At 39.1% G+C, this 20,829-nt stretch overlaps 1 protein-coding gene across 9 annotated transcripts in view; it reads right to left on the bottom strand.

Annotated features, from left to right (window-relative positions):
* Positions 1-20,829, bottom strand: part of SOCS5 (suppressor of cytokine signaling 5) — an 82,244-nt gene that overhangs the window by 33,566 nt on the left and 27,849 nt on the right. For 5 of the 9 annotated variants that reach the window (XM_015621353.3, XM_015621349.3, XM_015621354.3 and 2 more), the window contains one exon: positions 11,749-19,463. The exons of 1 other annotated variant lie outside the window; for it this stretch is intronic. In XM_015621353.3, coding sequence (XP_015476839.1) covers positions 17,844-19,451 — 1,608 coding nt within the window. In that variant the 5' untranslated portion in view covers positions 19,452-19,463 and the 3' untranslated portion in view covers positions 11,749-17,843. Of the gene's footprint in view, positions 1-214; positions 253-4,160; positions 9,244-9,879; positions 10,084-11,748; positions 19,464-20,829 lie in introns of those variants that run through there. 3 more of the 9 variants (XR_004496806.1, XR_001520355.3, XR_004496807.1) reach the window with 3 other exon arrangements.

The raw sequence follows: 20,829 nt of genomic DNA, 5'->3' as shown, positions 1-20,829 counted from the left end.
CAAAGTGTGAATTTTGAGCAAAAAGTAAAGTAGTTGTGATACAGTGAGGTGCTGGAACAGAGGGGAAGAAGTAATAGTCAAAGATTTGGGGTTGCTTGAAGCAAAGAGAAAATTTGTTTCCAGGGAAGCTCACAGAGACAGATGAAGAGAACTTTTGCCTTTGAATAACTCATCCTTAAAAATGACATCCCTAGACTCATTGACCCATACACACCTCAGAGTGATGTGAAATGGGAGGAGTGAAATGATGACAGGATTTCCGGGCAGCTGGCATCAGAAAAGTAGAAAGCTATAACAAAAATAGTTTTCTTGTGAGAAACTCCATAGATTAGCAGAAGAAGACTTCTGTTTCTCTACAAAGACCAATGAAAAGACTCTAGCAAGAATTGGGACTGTTTTAAACACCAAAGTTCCAAAGTTTTTTGTCTCTATGTTGTCATGTAAACAAGAGAATGGTTGTGTAGTGAGAGAAAAAGGGGTTTTCTGGAAGTTTTATTCTGGTTTTGTTATTCTTGTAGTTTGTTAATAAACTTCCTTTATTCCTTTTAAGTTTTACGCCTGTTTTGTTCTTGTTCTAATCCATATCTCATAGCAAGAAATAAGTAAGTTTTCTAGTAATTTTTTTAGTTACTTCTTTAAAACCACAACACAGATAAATGTTTCTGTGTTCGATAACTAAAATTAAGATTCCCTCTGCCTGTAGCTCCTTCAAGAATATCACTGTTCTGCTTGAGAAACCACATCCTGTTCTGCATCCTATGTGGATTCATTCTGTCAATTGAGAGACATCAAGCTCAGCAACCTTCCAGGACTGCTGATAATCTCTTAAGAGTCCACAGTAAACATTTCTTTACGGACTGGATCAGATTTCTTGAACTATACAATTTCACACCATCCAGAAAAGTGTATGGGACTGGCATTGTAACTAATGCAGATGCAGGAGTCGACTTATGGGCCAGCTATAATTTTTTCTAGAGAATGCTGAGTGTGTCTTTTTCCCACTCAGAGCTATTGTTCCATGTTTTCCCAGGACCTCAGGGTGTGTCCAGGAGTGACTGAAACCCCTATACAATAAATCCACTCAGGCTTACTAGGAAACTGGAAATCCAGGGTACATATATGCTATAGTCCATGTAACCTGCTACTGCTAAGGGTATTCTAAAATTTTTGGTAAGTCTTACTCCGGATATTGCTCATGGCTGCACAGTGGATTTACCCAAGTCTGATCCTGCTGGAAAGCCATCCCACTCAGTTGGTAAAATACACACATAACAATCAAAGACCTCCCAAAGTATCAGATAACCCACACAGCACCTCAGCCATGTTCCCATCTTAGGCAAGGGAGATTAGACATTTCTTGGACAAAGTCCTGTATTTGTAAGTTCAAACTACAGGCAGTAGTAGCACTACAGAGTGCATTTACAGACCCAGCTCCTTGAGCCACCTTCAAACAGCTCTCTCCCCATCTCCTGCATGCTCAGCACATAAAGAAATCATACCCAAGTGCCTGATTTCTCAGTATGGCTAGTTGATACGCAAAGAGCCAGTGCTTTGCCACCAAGCACCTCTCAGAGCAGACCACGAGTAGCTGGCCTCCAGAAAAGCTGACACAGACAGATCCCCTGTGTCTCACGACACTTCACTTAGAGGATGTCTCATGGCTGCTTTGACTTGAAGGCAACCTTCACCCCACCTGATGAGACCAGCAGTAGGCTGAGGACCAGGCTCACGGCCAAAGCCTGTGCAAACATCTTATAGGAATGAGTCAAACGGCCTTTTGCTATGGAAAAGAAGTCTGATTTTGAAATCTGCCCTAGAGATCAGTAGCAGAGGTTGCCTTCTATGCACAGGCTGAGGCACCACATCACGAGCAGTCTCAGCTGAACATGCCTATTTATGGTAGCAAGCTAAAGGTGTTATGAGTCAGGTGCCTGAACAGGAATCTCTAATTATACCTTCCAGCTACATGTAATATGTAAATATGCTATGTGGGCAGGAATGTATGAAATAGGAAGGCATTTATTTTAATTATTTTAAAGGTATTTTAAAAATATTTAAGTATTTCAACTTTATTTGCAGCATGGCAAAAGCTGTTGTGAAGAGAGCTGGAAGTGAGTAAACTCCTTACCCACCTCTCTTCTACAGTCCACTCAGCAAGATGACATGAATGTCACTTTTCTGCCTCAGTTTCTTTATTTTTTACAGCCACACCAGACAACACTGAGCTATTTAATAAACTGATCTGAGTTTTTCAGATGAAAAGGAATTCATAGAGCCTGGTATGATTTATAACAATGTGATACAAGAGCATTTAAACTTCTGACAAAGTGGACAAGTTCCTGGATTTCTTGGTTGATGTTTATAGCAAATTAATCTACTAAGAAAAATGCTGAAGTGACAGCAAAAAGAAGCAGAGAAAAGAGGCACAAGGCAGTGAGCAGCAACAGTGGAAGGCTCCCCAGGCTAGCATGTGCCCTCAGGAGAAGGTCCAGGATGACACTGGTAACAAACACAGTAGCCCACACGCTCTTGTCTGCTATGCTCTGGGATGAGATCACCATATATGCCCATCCCTGGCCAGGCCACTGCTCCTTGGGGACAGCCTGCTCCTCTGCTCCCAGCTCTGACCTGGGAGCCTTCAATGTAGTATATGCCTATGCAAACTCCAGGAAAACATCTAAAATGGCCACAACATAGTTGTGTTGTCTGGCCACAACAACATGTCTGACCAGAAGGGGACTTCCCAATAATGTAGCAGAAGATACTCAGAAGTATTGTAGAATCATCTCTGTAAGAGCAGTTTGAACCCAAGGGATGGACAGTGACTCATGGTGCCCATTGCACAGCTGGAGCATATACAATTACATTTATTAAAGTCAGCCAGCTATAAAAACCTGCTGCTTCAAAGTGGGATCTGAGAAACCACAATTATTTCGCGTTCAAACTGTAGAATAAAAATGTGGTATTTTTTGGTACCAGCATGCAGTAGTGTTTGCAACAGCTGTACATGTTCAACTGAAAGGGAAATTATGGGTTTTCACAAATTTCAGTTCCAATATTAAAAGTCTGTACTATAAAATTCATCAGCCATGAATCACATGTGTGTTGTAGATGCAACTTTAAGACGTTCACTGTCAGGGCAAGATTTGGACCTGTGATGTGAAGCCCTGATGTCATCTACCTCCTCCTTTCTAATTTAAAGGGGGAACAAAACTTACTGATAGCATTACAATTTCCTGAAGAATAAAATTAACGTACAGAAGTTGGGAAGCAGCAAAAAAACAACTGTTGAAGTAAATTTCTAAATCAAGCCAAGAGAACCTTTGACAGCAACCATGGCTCAAGGCTCCTACGACATTGAAAGCAGTGAAGCAAAGTCTTGTGCTTGACTTTTTTCCTGACATGCATCTGGGAACTCCTTGGATGGGGCTGGCATGAAACCTTTGTGGCAGAATGATCACTCAGAGGCTTACAGCAGACACAGTACAGAGAAGAAAACTGTCCCACACCTACTCCATGGATCAGATGGAACTATCATTTCAGAGGAGGTATCAAGGGAGAGGATTAAGAGCAAGGAACAATTGCATCTGATGTCCTTGGGCCAGCTAAGCTGCATTGCTTCTTGTCTAGTGGTAACTGCCCCAACATTTTGGGGTTTAGCAGTTTTAAATAGTTAAACTGAGGTGTGGCAAGGAGGAATAGCCTTAAATAACAGTTGTGTGTATATGATGCTTTCCAGTATTCTCTGATAGTGAAATGATCTCTTTGGAAGGCTTACTACTTCTTCTACCAGCCCAAAAATTTGGCTAGGTACAATCTGGGCCTTTTTCCCCTATCATATTTGTCCAGATTATACCCTGCTAGAACCACACAGCCAACAAGCAAAGAAAACTTGGAGCTTTTTGTTACCAAGGCACCAAGGGGAGGCAAGTTCCCCAGAGCATCACGGTAACAGACTGACTTTGCTGGAGCACTAAAGTCTGCACGCATTCAGCAGTCCCCAGTGCCTGTTAAAGTTTCTCAAAGAAACTTGGGTATTTGTGGATTTGAGTTATCTCTGAATTCAGTAAACAGAAGAAAGCTGTTGACAGCATTTAGCTCATGTAGCCACCATAAGAGGGCCAATGGAAATCCTACACCAGCACAACATGTCTGCTTACCTCCCCACTTAACAGAATATTTTCTCCTCTACTTCAAAGCATTCAGCCAATCTCTAAGAGTATCTTTTAGTTTCATCTGTCAGATTCTGCTCCTTAAGGTATCAAGCCTAGAGACAAATAATTTTTATGTGATAAATTCCATATTTTCAGGCCTCTCTGGCTTCAGGAGAGACTTTAAAACTCTGCAAATAATGCAGATTGTTTAAATTTTAATTTTTAAAAAAACCTCTCAAATTAGAAAAACACATTATTGAGGATTTTTGTACTCAGAAGTAACAAATGATAGATTAGTCTGACTTCCTTCATTATCACAAGCAAAATATAATGTAAATATGATACATATTCTGACCATTATCTCTAGCTCTGATAACAGAAAAATTCTTTGTTTAATAGACTTTTCTTTATGTTCTATAGCTCAGAACTCTACAGTACTCTCACTAGTTTTAATGTATCTCTTGACACATGATAGACCTTTCAGCTGTTGCCATTAAGGGACATTACTGTTTCATATAATAAATTGGTATAAATAAGAGAGTCTATCCCAAAATGAGTAGTCCCATTATGAATGGGAATGTGGGTATGTCCCAATTTGCAGTGTAAAACGTTAATGTCATAATGTATACTAGTTTGAAATATTAAAAGAACCGTTTCTACAGGTTTTCTCCTATGTATCCATCTAACAGTTTCAGGCTAAGTAAATTCTACATAAATCTTAACAAAATAGAATTTAAAACAAACAAATTTAAAAAAAAATACACAAAACAAACACAAAAACATCCAGGAATGCCAATGACTATGCATCATCATCAGAACAGCAGGTCTGGTCTATTTAAATCTCAACAACCGCAATAGGAAAGAAAAGACAGTGAATTACTTACAGTTCGTCTCCATGCCATCTTCAAACAAACAAACAAAAAATCCAAAAAACAAGTTAGTTTTTAAATATGTCTACATTTTAATTTACAATTATACACACAAGGCACACAGACACACAGGACTTTGTTCAACTGACAACACGTGTAAGTGAATCATCACACTCCTTGTTCACACAGCCCATCTTAATCATATCTGAGAAGTTGAAGAGCCTTTCTGTTGCACAAGCAATTGCTGGGATTGTGATCAAAACTCTTTGGGGTGTGTCCTGATACACCAAATATTGGGATATTTGTACAATGGACAGTTACCTGTGATGTCCCTGCAGCTGGTTTCCCTTGCTGGAAGTCAGCACGCTGAACCTTTGGCCATCTCAATATTTCCACAACATGAATTGAGTGTAAGGGTTTTGCCATGGCCATGTAGGACTGCTTTTGGCACACATGCTTCAGGATGACCACACGTCTCATCCTAAAAGAGTTTGTCTGTTAATATATATATGGGAAGCCTGGGAACAATAGGTAACACTGGAACACTCTCCCAGACTGGTTGCTGAGGACAAAGAGTGAGGTGAGTCAGCCCACACACAACGTGGTAATATGACAGAGAGTGAGCACACAGGCAGTGAAACAGGCCACCAAACAGCACTGAATCCCAAGCCAGATGCAGTAAGCAAGGAATAAAGGAGACTCAAACTTTCTTTCCACAAATACACAACAAGAAATCTCTTATTTGGAGTAATGACCTAATGCCAACATGGAACAAAGCACAGCTGTGTTCCTGGAAGGCCATGGCCTTTACAGAGAGGGTCCACTGGAGCAGCTGTAGCCTCACAGTCATGCTGTGGGACATTTTGAGGAAAGACGTGAGCCTGCACTATCTGTGGCCACCTTCCCCATGTTGCAGCTTCCATGCAAACAACATTTGAACACACAGCTCAAAAGCTGCAGTGGGGAGCTAGGGCTGGGGGGTGCATTCCACAAGGTATTCCATGAATACTTCCCAGCCCCCCACCACACAGGCAGTGTTGCCTAACCCAGTCCATTGTTTCTGAGTCTACCAGCTCAAAGCCCCTCACAATTTTCCCTTAAGTGCCCATTTTTTTGTAAACTCATACTAATTTCTCATCTCACAGAACAGCATTTAATCAGTGTAGAATAAACCAATTGAATCAAGACAAAACACATAAATTATTAAAACCTGCAGCTTCAAATTCTGTATTTGTAGATCTACAAGTTCACTTACAGAAAATCACAGGTGATGTGCTGATCCAGGTCTGGATCTCACACAGGAGGAATCCCAGCCCTGTCATTTTTAACCTGGATTCCAAAACCTGTTGACCTAAACAGTAGCTGCGATGCAATGATTCTGAAGGGTCACTTCCAACTCAGCACTTCATACTCAATCATATTCCATGATTCTATAACCCACCACCCACATGATATAACCCACCACACACATGATAAGTACACCTTCTACCTTTCACCTAATGTCTATGCTGACCAACAACTGCACAGTAAGTTCTAGGTGGGGATATGACAGGGATACATATGCACAAGTTAAGTAAGCTGTAAAATGAAAATATAGCTTTGGAAGGTCATTCTATACATAAACACATTGTAAGAAAGTTTTAAACTTCTTTTGCATATTTACTTATTAGCTCAAAAACCTTTATGTGAAGGCATTTGCCTGAAGTTTTTTAGTCTTTTCCTCATCCATGCAAAGAGATTGGCTTGGCACAAAGAAACATCCTCCCAAAGTACAATTTCAATAAGCTTAAAATTTTTCAGATAGTTAACCATAGAAAGCATATATCAGTTAAAACACATATTCACAATACACAAGGTCACAACATCATTTTACAGGAGCAACATCCATTTCCACAGACTCTCCATTTGGTAAACAACCCTGCTATCCCTGGAATCTGAATAAATGATAAGGTGCAGAATTTTGCAGTCCCTAGGGAAGAGGGAAGCAGGGCACTGTTCTGCTGAAAGCTTACCATTCCTGGAAGCCCTTACATCAGCACGCTCCTTGGTAAAGATGCAACCACACTTCCAGGTAGCTGCTTCCATCACCCAGTTCACCAGAGTAGTCCAAGCTTTGCTGAGTGGCATTCTGACCACCTTTAATATTGTCATCCACTCACTTTCATTATAGGTGGTGTCACAAACAGCTCTTCGGTTCCACAACCTTTAGATAAAAGAGCTGAGACCTGGACTTACATGTGGAAAAACATTCCTAGTTGTTTTTTTTTTTGGAAAAACTGTAATGAGCACAAACAAAACTTAGATAAAACAGTAAAGCAAGTGCAGAAGGCAATTTTGTCAAGAGAGAAACAGTGCAGGGAGGGCCAGTTAGAAGGGTTTGCATTTCTCACCCTTGTCATCAATTTGACAGCCAGCAGAATGGTTGCTATGGGCTCAGCCATCTGATCTTCATATATGTTGAATCCAGTTTAAATATTCACTAAGGAAAGAGGTTTTAAAATAACATATTGAGATGAAAATTAAATGAGAATGAAAGGAAATGTTTCTAAATCCATAGGGTTTCTAACCATTGCAGGATGGAGGAGAAAAACAGTGTTTGAGCAGCAAAGACAGCTACAAACAAACTTTTCACTAAGAAGCTCAGATGTCAGTGTGCCAGAAGGGAAGAACATGTCCCTACAGAGAAGTGATGACTAAACTTGAAGGAGAGAATCTAATTACTTGGCTTAAGCATTCATTGCTGCTGTTAATTAGGGTTATCTCCCGACAGAAGAGCAAAGTCATGATTTAACATTGAGGACCATATGACTAAGGGCAATGAATAGAGCTTTGAGTGGAGATGCTGATTTAAAAGTCTGTGAGAAAGTCTGAAGCATAGGGTTGATCAGTGTCTACTTGATTGTTACTGATTAGTTAATTGCTTAGTTATTTTTGGCAAAACCAGCTGTACCACAACAAATTATTAGCTATTACTGAGTCAAGCTAAAATGGCCATAGTAAGACTAGACAGTGTCTTGAGAAAACAAGAGGAACACTTTGAAACACTCTGAGGGGGGCAATTATACTGCAGAAATTCTCCTTACACAAAACTGAAGGCAGCTCACTGCTCAGAGTGCAAATCGCTCATGATACAGGTGCAGACATTATCTTTGTAGTCCAGGAAAAGGCAGCCTGAGGAGAGCCCTGTTCCATTAACCAAGGCATATGGGCACAATCTCTTACCTTGCACATGATAAGAATGCCGGAAATGGCCCTGTTAGGATGGAGGGATTTGGTCTGTAAGCTTACTCAGGCATGAGCCAAGTCAGAGTCTCTCCTGTAAACCCAAGACTTTTGGCTAAAGGAGGGTAGTAAAAGCTCTCTAACCACAGGACATGGAAAGCAAGTTTGGCCACTAGATCCATCCTCTGGCTGGTCTGAAATGGGGATCAACTCTTTCACCTAAACTCCTCTCTTTCCAGATACAATAGGTACCCCCAAGGAAGCAAAGGAAGATTGGGCCACATTCATAGCTTCAGACCATCTTAGGCTGCTTCACGGGGTAGTACTGGTCCTGGGAGGAGAGCATAAGGATTAGACATAGAACCTTTGTGAAAAAGTTAAAACTGCCAAAAAGCAGGACCCAGGGCAAGCTCTGGAGGGCACCAGTGCCTGTGAAGCAGCAAGTGATGACGTGCTGGAAAGTGACTTCCAAGGCATTCACCAAGAGCTGCAGCCAAGTAGTGCTTCAGGACAGTGCTCAACCTCTCTGGACAACTGTATCTCTGGAGCTGGTGCCAGTCTTAAATTCCAGCCAGAGATACCAGACACCTGAGAATTTAAGGAGGTCTTAAAGTGACACAGATACCAGACTTGGAAACTTCTTTCGAAGTTTGTGCTGGAACTATTTATAAGCACTCTTCCCCTTCTTTTCTTTTACCCTCCAATGTAGCAGCAAAACAAACAAAGCAAACAAAAATCTAGTTGAGCTGACCCAGCGTATGGAGTCAAGATGAAGCTAAAATCATTTAAAAAAAATAAAGCTGAAGCTGTTGCTGTTTCTTGCAAACACTTGAGTTAAAACCCTCCTCACAGAATGTTTCCTGCTGGCTTTTTCCTGAACAGCATAAAGACTGGCAGCACTCACCAGACTGATGGTCAGCATTGGCTCCACCACATCTGACACAGTTTAAGCCAAAGCCTTCATGCAAAGCCATGCCCATAAAGTCAGGAAAGCAAACCTGCAGTTTAAAAGAAAAGCTGGATAGCTCAGGCTCAAATGGACATTTAGAAGAACAAGGATGAAAGCATATTCCAACCATAAGTACACAACATGTGTGCCAGCCTGGGGGTGGAGGGAAGGAGAGCATTGTCATGAGGCCTGCTAAGGCAGAAAAGTTTTTGGCTGAAGTACCAAGGTGTTCACATGCCCATAGTATGAATGGTTATACAAGCAACCACTTGAAGGGAAAGTCTGTATTTTTTTCTCTCGGCACATGTTGAAACTGAAGACAAATGGTATATAAATAAAACAGGGCACTTCTGTAGTACAGAATTATAACAATCTCAGAAATTCCTCAGCTCATTCAAAGAAATTCTCCTTGCACACTGCTTGTAGGTTTATCAGCCTCATCAGACTGGACACAAAAAATAAAATTACAAAAGCGAGGAGGCGAAAGCTAGTGTCTCCACACTGGAGCTTCTAAGGAGCAAATGCCACTTTATGTGGGAAAACCCAAACTATGGCTTAACAAAGGCCAGGTTAGGCCGTAAAGGGCATATGGGACTCAGTCCACACCATTGCACACCTGCATATCATGTAGGTCACATCAGTCATCCTTGAGCAAAAACACTGAAGTGCAAATACACACACCTACCTCAGTCTACTGCTTGCTGAAGGGAGAGTGTAACATGCATGATGCTCCTCACTAGACCACAAAGCGTTTCACAGATTAATCACGTATCATTGTTCTTCTCCCACGAAGGTGAAACCTGAGCAGCAATACATCCCGTTTACTCCATTGTCCAGCCAGTCTGATTCCAAGCAGTTCTTTGTGGCCTTGTGAAGTCTCTGTCCCACTCTTGAAATCAAGATAAATTTATGTATTCCTACTAAAGTAAAGATGAGAGCTACAACTAATGCTATTCTGAGATTTAGAAACCCTGTAAATAGCAATTGGTAACTTTTTAGGAGAAGCTGTGAAAACCCCTACTAAAGGTTTATAACCTTTACTTCCCAGATGCCCCACAACACCTGATGGGATAGTGAACTGAAAACAGTCTCACAAGTAGGTCATGCCAACATTATTTCGTCCACACCCAAGCTATCAGATGTTGGGAAGCTCAGATGTGAAACCACACTAATGTTCCTCACACCACCAGCTGCTTCAGAGGTGAAGTGACAAGAAAAACCTTTCTTATGGATTCGTTTGTCCAGGTCCTGTGTTCGGTGGCATCAATGTCACTTTCAGCAATCTACTGTGCTTAGAGTACTTGCATTCAATTTAGGTAACCAAATAAATGCTTATTGGACACTTAGAAGCCCAAGAAAAACCCTACAGGAACACATTCCACTCTGCATAACTTGTGCTGGTATAACGGACATGTTCTTTGCAAGGCCCCTCCTACATTTATTCTATATAATGGCATGTTCTCTTCTAGATACATGCCAAGTCACAACACAATAGCTTTCTAAGAGACTCCTAAAATTCCCTTCCCTTGGAAAGTGGTGCAGAAGATAGTGATTTTAGGAACTTTAGCTTCAGAACACCTGGTGTTTTGAAACCCTTATGAAATATTGTGTCTGTATTTTCCTTAGCTAAATACATAAAATACTTAATGTAATATTAGGATATCTGTCATAAGTTTTACAGAATTAGAGCTTAGTATTTCAAACCCACCACTTCAACAGGCTAATCAATTTCCATAACTTTCATTTCTTAATTAATTATGGATTTATTTCAGGTGAGTTTAAGACATGTAGCCTTCTCCATGTACCACTGAAGCTAAATCTACAAGGGCAATCTCTATATAAAACAGCCAAAAACACATGGTTTGTTTTCAGGGTTTCAGTTTTCTATTAGTTTACCAGTGATGAGATATAAATACTCCAATGGAGCCTAGACTAAATGTATTTTTAGGAGCAGTGGTCTAGAAAATACATAATTAACAAATTTAGAAGCCCAAAATAGCTCCGCAGTGCAGCCCACTTCTTCAGCTTGTGACATGGTTGTTGCTGTGCTCTGCTGTAACTGCTCACCACCAGCATTTTGCTCAGTTTTCATAATTAGCTATAGGGCTTGCACTAATTTGCTTTCAAAGCAGCTCCCATCAGGCACAGAGGAGATACACTCTCAGTTTACGGGATGACATCGACATCTGTTCCTTAGTTTGTGCTCATGGGGGCTGTGCTCTAGAAGATATGTTTGTCACAAAACCATGTCTGTAGCCCACAGCTGGAGAGAAGAGCACTTTTAAGTGATTTAAGTGAAAACTCACTAAACTAATTGATGAATTTCAAAGAGTGATAAAACTTCTGAAGACAAAAACTATCAGTCTGAGGATCTCTTTGCTCAAGTATTTTAGATGAAACAGAAAAGGACTCTGGGTTACTGATTAACTACTTATCTTTCTTGACATGTGCAACTAAATATTTTGTAAAACTATGTATTTATAGCATGGACTTAAAATAAACTCATTAAACCCACAACTTTTTGCTCTCAAACAAATATAAAAAGAAAACAATATGGCAGTTTATACCCCGTTTATTAAGACAGAGCCATCTATTACTTAATACACTGGTTGGATAGCCATAAATCACATGAATTTTCTTACTCCATTAAGATGCAAGACAGTTTGGCAACCATATAACAAAGACAAATTAGGCAGGGTGGAGAAACATTTAAGCTGCAGTGAGTTAAAAAACATCTAAACTGGGGCAACCTAAACCAGCACAGTCACACAAGGTGCTGGCATTGGGTGACACTTGGCATGGTGTGCTTGCCAGCCAACTCCTCGAGTGCCCAGCAGGCCTGCCAGGCCCCTTCAACTGGAATGTCAGAAAAGGTCCAGGGACCGTCTGGATGCCGCTTTTTTGGACATCTACCAAATAGCGCACCACCAAAGCTACAGTTTCTGTGTAGGGATCGCATAGTTCTTTGTAAAGAATGAAGGCTTCTGGTAAGAAAGTTTATAGTGCAATCTGAATTAATTTGTGCCTACAGTGTCATTATTCATTTTCCCAAAACAGTTTAAATATAATTGTGTAGGAATTTGATATCTCTGTAAAGAAATTACAAAGTAGTGCTTATACAGTTGGTAACTACATAGATTCAATTTTAATAAATATATCTCTTCAAGCTTTTGCAAAACTACAACAAAAGCAAGAAGTGACAAAGCAACCAAGTGCTTCTGTATCTTCCAAACACTATTAAAATTCTCAGGGCTCTAAGGAGTTCAGATACCCTATTGCAAAGGAAGCACACACCCCATGTTCAGTTTAACAGCTGCTCAGGGAAGAGTAAAACCTATTTCTGATTCCTCTTTGCCAACGTGCCACCAAGTTACAGCTCCTGCTGAGAAGGCAGAGAGGTTGTTTTTCTCCAGACAAGCAAGTTCAGATAAGTTTCTGCTTGTCAGTGTAGCTGTGTGCTTAACATGGAAATTTGTAACACCACCTGTATCATACAGTCATACACTTCTTTTCCTACTGAAGACAAAAAGGGGTCAAGCACCAGGAGCTTCAGCTCATAAATTCATTGGCCCTAGGGAACCTTGCTGGTAACAGCTGTGGCCTTAATGCAAATTCACAAAGTGAACACTTAGTCAGTTTAAAAAGCATACACACAATAGTTACCCTGATAACAACAAATACAGTATCAGGTTAACATCCTGTTGGTAGACTATTTTTTTAAATGTAATATTTTATAAAATCATAAATGGCAATGCTTCATTGAAATAACAGATTTAATTTGCTTCTTGAAACAACTATTCTTAAATCAGTCTGGCAACATGTGAGTAAAGTAAGTAAAAGCACCAAATTTCTTTTCAGTTTTTAAATGATTGTAAGGTTTAAGTCATCAAGAGATTGTTGGGATTTTGTTTTTTCTTTTTTAAAGAGTCTTGATTTAAGACAGTGACAGGGAAAGACTTCTAAAAAGTATCTTCAGGAGATTCTCATCTTATTGCTAAACATTCACTCTATGTATCTTGACATAAAAACATCAAACCTTTTTCTTTTCAAAGCCCTCATCAGGAGGATTTTCAGTTAAAAAAATACTTAAAATTCAGACATTTAAAGTCAACTACATTCAGGAGATACAACTCATGGTCAAGCTAAATGATTCTCTGTACATCAATACTGCAAAAAGGGAGAGCAATTAGCAGCGTTACACCACACTACATAGGAATTAATAATTTAAAAGCAATTGATTTGATTTCTATTTAAAAATAACAGGTAGGAAAAATCTCCTTTGGTCACAGTCCAGAGACAACTGTTTAGGTAAGTGTGACAACAGCAGGAAAAAACACACCAATCAACTGGACATAATATATAAGTGCAGGTGAAGATCCAAACAAAATAGTCCTTTTAATTGCAAAGCATGCCATACACAGACAGAAAACAGAAAGGATTTTTAGAATTCCAATATATTAATGTTCACCATATTTCAGTACCTTCAAAAAAGACCATGAATGTAAACATGCTTAGAGGCATCTTATTAACGTATAAATATACATGTGCCAGATACTTGCAGATTAAGGTTTGGCACATACATGCTCACTTCACAACAGAACTTTCACAAAATGAGGCTCAAAAAGCACTTCCATAATTTTCTATACGAGTTTTAAATGTCTTGCATGGAGAAATGCTTTTTTAGAAAGAATCAACTAAGATTCAGTTCATATTTTTCCATTAAATAGTCTTTCACGATAATTTTGGAAAAAAAATAACTATGATGCCTGCAGATACATCTCTCTGATACTCAGCAACTTCTGACCATGACAACTTCTGTCTTACATTTAATTCTGCAGCAGAGAAAAGCTTTAAAGCATTTTGCAAATATTTTGGCTTATACATGGAGACTGGAGCAAACAGGATTTTTATCACAGAAATTCAGAATCTTTACTTGTTTCTAAATAGTGCAGAACCTTAAAGTTAAATATGGACTTAAGGATTTGAGTGATATCTGTAAGGCTTGACTTCACATTGTCAAACACTACAGATAGACACATCTTTTCACAACACTGTGCTTCTGATAAGGACTATCATTTCGTAAGCAGCAGGTCTTCAAATGCACATAAAAGTACATAAATGCGAAACATTAATTTGTAACTTATTTTCTTCAGAAGTTCCGTTCTGACAAGTAAATTACCTGTACAAGTGTCTACCTGCCTTACAAGTATTTTCAAGAGTTATACAATTAAAACTGAGAAATACCATAGACCTGATAAAACTGATAAAAAATCCTAAACTCATAGACCCACCTGTATACTCGAAATATACTATATTTTCCTTTCTCCAATTCCACAGGGATATAAAATACCTTTTATACACAAAACCTTCCTATGGGGTAAGTCCTTTCTATAGCTCTTCCTGCAGAAACAAGAATCACCTCAAAAAACTTGACAAGACTGAGGCTCAAAAACTCATCTGTCATGTAACCAAATTAAATGATTTGGGTGGACTGGAATAATACAAGTGTACCTTTTTACATTGAATCCTACTGTTAAATTAAAAAAAGATAAAGCTGTGGTTTGTGTACCTCTTTAAGACATGTTTAAGATTTTCTAAATGAAACCGGAATGAGAAACACAAATGATAAATCAACTATTTGCATTCTCCACCTACTAGCATTAAAATGCCTTTAGAACTGAAAATGTATTCATTAAGAAATACACTGCAAATGGAATAGTCAACACTCAAGTCCACCAAAATTTAAAAAGCGATTCATTCTAGCATAACCACACTAGCAAATTATTCTGTATATTTCAGTGAAGCAAAGCTTTAAAAAAGTTGTAGAGAAATAGACCATTCCTTTTCTGTGTGTTTTAGGGAAGCAGATCTCTCCATAAAGATTATTTATACAATGCAAGAGCAAACTTTCTGAGAGAAGAGTTTGGGGTTTTTATTCATTTTTTTTTCCCCAAAGATTCCACCACATGATTAAAAATTAGATGAATGTGTATTCCTGACCACATTGACAATGTCACAGCTAATTCATGACAAGCAACGGCAACAGGTGTAAATGAAAACAGGTCCCTACACCAGGACAAAGCTTGGTTGCAGGCTGACTGTATGACAGTAATATTAAAAGCAAGAATTTAAGTAAACTCATCTGGCATTCAGATTCAACTGAGGGAACAGTGAGAACGACACAGTGAAGGTACACTTAGGTGCAGTTTCATGCTGGTGACTTTTTCCTCTTTTTATGCTTAGAGCAGATTTTAAATCAAGAATTGCATATCCAATGACACACACACAATTCAAAACTTAAGAGACCATTAGCACAGTTGTACACAAACTTAGTATTTACATATTTTAAACAAAGTTCCATTTTAACAATTGAAGTCTTTTAACACATGAAAGAAGGTAACCTACTACAAAGAATGCATAACGGGATCACAAACTTTCCACAAGCATATAAACACATGTTTTAAAGTGCTTTCTTGGTGCTTCAGATTAACCCCTCATATTATGAGCTTTTATGTAGTGCTGTTCCAGTCATTACAAAATTATTTAAATCATTCCTCTTCAGGTGCATTGTGAGTTCAGGAATAATGACGACACCATTGATGTAAATCTTTTAGGCTCTGCCAACATAAACGTATATATTACTTAGGTTCAGATGAAGTTGTCAAATACTTTGGTTTATCTTAGCTTGGGATAAATATTTGATAGAACAAAAATTGCACCTCTCCACTCTTGAGTTTTTGTGGTTTTTTTTAACTAAAAAAATACCCCAACATAAATTGACAGTATTCTTTGGTAAAAACAGGACATTTGACCAGCTTGTGTGTACAAGTATTTACTAAAATAGCCTAAAAGTGAACAAATGCCACTGCTGTACTGTCAATTTAAAGGAATAAGCATTCCTCAGTGGGGAGTATCAAAATATCAACCTTAGCAGTTACTTATATAACAAGCTGAAACACCTTCAGCAACCATTACAGGGGATCAATAATGTTTTAGAACACTTTTTGCTTAACATTTATCCTTTGCATTACAAAAACCTGTAAAATGCTCTATGCCTGCAGACAAGTCCATTACCTTGCAGTGACTACAGAAATGTTATTCAGTGGTGTACACTGTCAAGTTACTGTAACAAAAAACAGGAATATGGTGTGCTGACCAACTAGTATTCAGCTGCACAGTACTTGTGCATTACCTATCCTAAATGCTAAGAAAAGCCTATTAAAAATTCATTTAACTGCTACAAGTTACATGAATATATAAAAACAGAGCAGATATACAAGTATAACACTGAACATACTGTACTTTATTAGCACAAAAAGCCAGAACAAGGCACAGCAAGCAGAAAAATACATCAATAGAAAGGTTAGTGTAGCATACAAGAATAACGTTTATTGTACTTGCAGCCAAAATGTTTCCTACCTCACACAGGTCACTGCCTTAGAGAAGTAAGAAATAAAATACTGTAGCAGCTGGTAAAGAAACTAGGGAGCACTCAGAATTGGTACAAAAACATTAACCAGGGGTCAGGGCATTCCAACAAAATTTTAGTGCAAAATATCTAAGACAGAACTACTTTAAGTTCCATCTCCAATTAAATAAGCAAACAGAAGTTAGAATCTTGTTTCTAAGTAATCTGTTGAAACTATCATCAGTGCATATTACTTTAAAACATTTTTAAAAGCGCAGATGGAAAGATATTTACAAATAAAGTGTACCAGTACCCTTGAAACCTGACATTTGTTTCAGATATGTCAGATTATACTCTGATTATAATAATTCAACCACTTGTCATGTTCTCCATAAAAATATCAGACAACTTTAAATAATAAAACATTTTTTTCTTGCCACTATTACCTTCCATTGTAACTTACTAGCAGTCAGGCCACCAAAATCTGTTTTGGAAAAAACCCACAACCTTATGTTTCACAGCAGTAATCTAATTCTGTGTCCTGTCACAGAAGCAGCAATTCACACTGGAAGGTATTTTTAACTGTCTGAGACAGTATTACTTTTGCTAACAATGCCACTTAAATCTCCAAGTGTTTGTAACAGAATTACAGTACTGAGCAGGCATATTCAAGTCTTAATGATTAGGAAACCTTATACACTGTGAAAAGCACGATTCATCTGTTAGCATCAAAGCACCATTAACTCTTAATGGACTGCTTCTAATGAACTGCTCTTCATTACATGAAAATATTCACTAATATCTGGAAACTTTTTTGTGAGCTAAATTATTGCTCTGAGTAAAGTTTTTAAGAAGAGAATTTTAAAAAAACACTTCAAATATTAGCAAAAATGCCCCTCCAATAAAGCCTTTCTTTAACAGCATTACATGAATGCCTCATGGGAAATGCCTCATAGTTTCTTCATCCAATTACTACAGCTATAAAAGGGAAACAAAATATTTAGAAATTAGCAAAAATATTTTCAATAGGCCTTAATGAAAAACGTGCAGAATTGTCTGCTCATTGTTTCCAAGAGGCATCACAACTTAGTTTGATTAACAGCAGGCAGCATCTGACAGGATACTAACACTCAGCTTAAATAAGATATTGCAGAAAAGCTAGACGTTGTCGGTGCACTTGCTGCAGTTAAACTGTAATACACAAAAAAAAGCATGTTCCAGAAGCTTATTTTGATTTTCATTTACTTTGTTTTTATAGGTTCCCGTTCCAGCCATCGCACCCTGACTTTTTGTTTATAGTGATACTCCTTTAGAAAGTCTTGCAACATTGAGGGTAGAGGAAGGTCATCAATTCCATCATACGTAGTGCACCTGCAGATTACTGCCCGACAGATATACTGCAGACTAAAGGGAAAGGTCCTGTTCAGAGATACAGTAAGCAATGGTTCAAAGAACATGCAAGAGCTGGGGTCCTTGTAGTGTTCCAGAAGCCCCGTAACAGTGGAGGAGTGGAACACACAGGGGTCATGGGCATCAAAGCTGAAGTTGTGGTTCCACTGCTCAATGCGTGCGTGCAGCGAGCGGTTGTAGCGGCGGAAGCTCACCGAGAAGAGGTAGTCCTCCTGTGCAGAATCCCTGAGCAAAAAAGTGCCTTCGGGTTTACCCTCCAGAAGTGCTTCTGCTTCGTAGCGGTCCATGACGCCCCAGTAACATGGGTTACCTGTGATTTGGAGCAAGTCTGGCACGAGGCAGTGGATGTAATCGATCTGAGTATGCACTTTCCAAGCCCCCTGCCTGCTGATATGGCTGTGGTTCTCTCCTGACATCTGACGCTGCTTCTGTCGGCGCGACTGCAGGCAAAGCGTCGTTGTGTCCTCTTCGGAGTCACAGTTCCCTGGAGGTGTTATGGTTTTGTCCCCAGTCAGCTCAGTCATACCAGGGGCTAACTTTGGTCCCAGTTTATACAATGGATTTACCTGTGCTGTAGCTTCGAAAGTGTGTATTTGGGCATTGGGAGGGGGATCAACCCCTTCTTCAATACTAAGTCTACGTCTCTCTCTGAGCCTGTCTTCTTCATCTTCTGTGGAAACCAAGGAAGGATCAAATGTGTCAAAGAAAGTTGAATGAGGGCTCACAGGCGCTGTGTGTTGTTTAATCAGATGCCACTTTTGGGCCAGATCTGAGCCTGCAGGGAAAGGGCATTTCTCAAGCATTAGTTCAGAGAGATGGATCTTTCTTTTGTTAGAAAACAGAGGCTTGGTCTGTTTGCTGTAAGTTCTCATGGGAAAACACAGCCCAACAGTATCTTGGAGACGCTGTCGCAGAGAACGGCTACCTACTGTCCTGCTGGATACTGCATCCATGTCATGGACTGAGCTCACCCCATACCTTCTCTCCCTCCTCTGCAAACCACTTCGTGCTCTACCAAATCTTTTTTCAGTATCCAGGGAGCTCTGTGTTTTGGTAGAGCAGGAATGCTTCTTCTTCCCACCCCAAGGAGCATGCCGAGAATAAGAGTCCCTTCGAGCAAGCCTGGCCCCTGTGGTGACACACGAGTCATTCTCTTTCTCAATGCTTATTTCAACAATCTGAGGAATTTCTGTGACACAGTTTTGGTTCCGCCTTGCTGAATTCTTTGAAGGACTTAAGCCTAATTGCAAAGCAATGTTTTCTCTCAAAGGGCTGCTGGGTTGTTGAGTCAAGTCAGTTATCTGGATGGCTTTGTCTTTACCAGATGAGCAATTATTGGAGTTCACAACTATACTCTCACTTTGGCTTCCACCCTCATGACTAAAGAGATTCTGGCACCTGTATTTGAAATTGTTCCACATCTTTCCCACTTTATCCATGGATTATGTTATCTAAATTCAAGAGAAGAAATATTAAAATAAAAATATAGTTTTAAAACATGAGGATACATCTTCAGCTACCAATTAAGACCCAAGATGACTATTATTAATTGAATGCAATATGTTTTAAAAAATGCCCTAGTCTTTCTAGGATTATGTGGAAGCAAGATATATAACACCATTTTAATATTTAGAAAAACATGCATATTTTTGAATATTTTCTAAATGAATATTTAGAAAAATCACCACAAATAAAGTTTTTAAGAAACTACAAACATTTAATTTACAAGTAGGCCCTCCTATTTTTCTGTAGGCATGTAGACAGGTCTGCATGGTTGTATTTGATGAATAGGAAATACACAGTCTAAAATTTTTCATTTTAGGAAGACTTTTTAAATCATATGTTAAGTATGACTCCCTGATAACTTCCAATAAGCAGCAGTAAAACAAATCCTGAATAAGAACTGTCCAAAGTCACTCCAAACTACGAGAGCAGTTAGTAAAATCCAACAAGTACACTGCAAATGTCCAGATACACCATGTAACAGCTTTGCAAGATTAAAAGAATTAGCACAAAAATAGAAGTTTAGGGGGAAAAAACCCATTCATCGTTATTAGATGAGACAATCACTAAAAGACAATTTTAGAATTATAAAGTCTCTGATACATTAACATAAGCCATATAAAACAGCCAAAAAAACCCCCACCAGCCAATGGTCTGGCTTTATTACATAAGATATAAAAGAACGAAAAAGCCCAAGGAGCCTTCCTATCTTTAGTAAGAACACTTAAAAAGAAAGCAGTTCCAGAGATGACAGTGGAGATGCACAGATGACAAACACAATGACAGTGAATCATGAAGATACAGTAAAAAGATAAAAACATTAGCAGTGTGTATTCTGAAATTACATCTTTAGAAACCGAGTTTGATAATTGGAACAAGACTGCCAAAATTAGCCCTAGGACACAGGGAAACAGGCTAATTCTGTACTAAAAAAAGTCAGGCAATGCTAAGCTAAATTAGATCTAATTAAGTTCTGAGAAAAGTGCTAAACTTAAAAGACTAAAATATGTCATTGTCCTGATTTAGGGAAAATTTGGGAGAGAACCACCAAATGGGGTCGCTCCAGGAAACAAATTCAAGCAGCCCCTCCCTCAACTGGTTTGGGAGAAGATTTCCTTGGAGAAAAGTGGAAAAAAACCTGTTTATTTAACAGAAATTGAGTAATACTAAACAATAAAACCTCTCGCTGTTCGATGAGACGGCAAATCCGGAAAAGTCTTTTTCAACCTCAGCTCGCTCAGGTTCTTATCAGTCCCTTCAGGGGTGGAAAGTGCCAAGGCCCAGGCCCTGGTGGGCCACAGGCGTGAGCTCCTG

This window comes from Parus major, chromosome 3, assembly GCF_001522545.3.
Source record: "Parus major isolate Abel chromosome 3, Parus_major1.1, whole genome shotgun sequence".
NCBI lineage: Eukaryota > Metazoa > Chordata > Aves > Passeriformes > Paridae > Parus > Parus major.
Note: the sequence above shows the minus strand (reverse complement) of the source record. Positions and strands in the feature narration are given on the sequence as shown.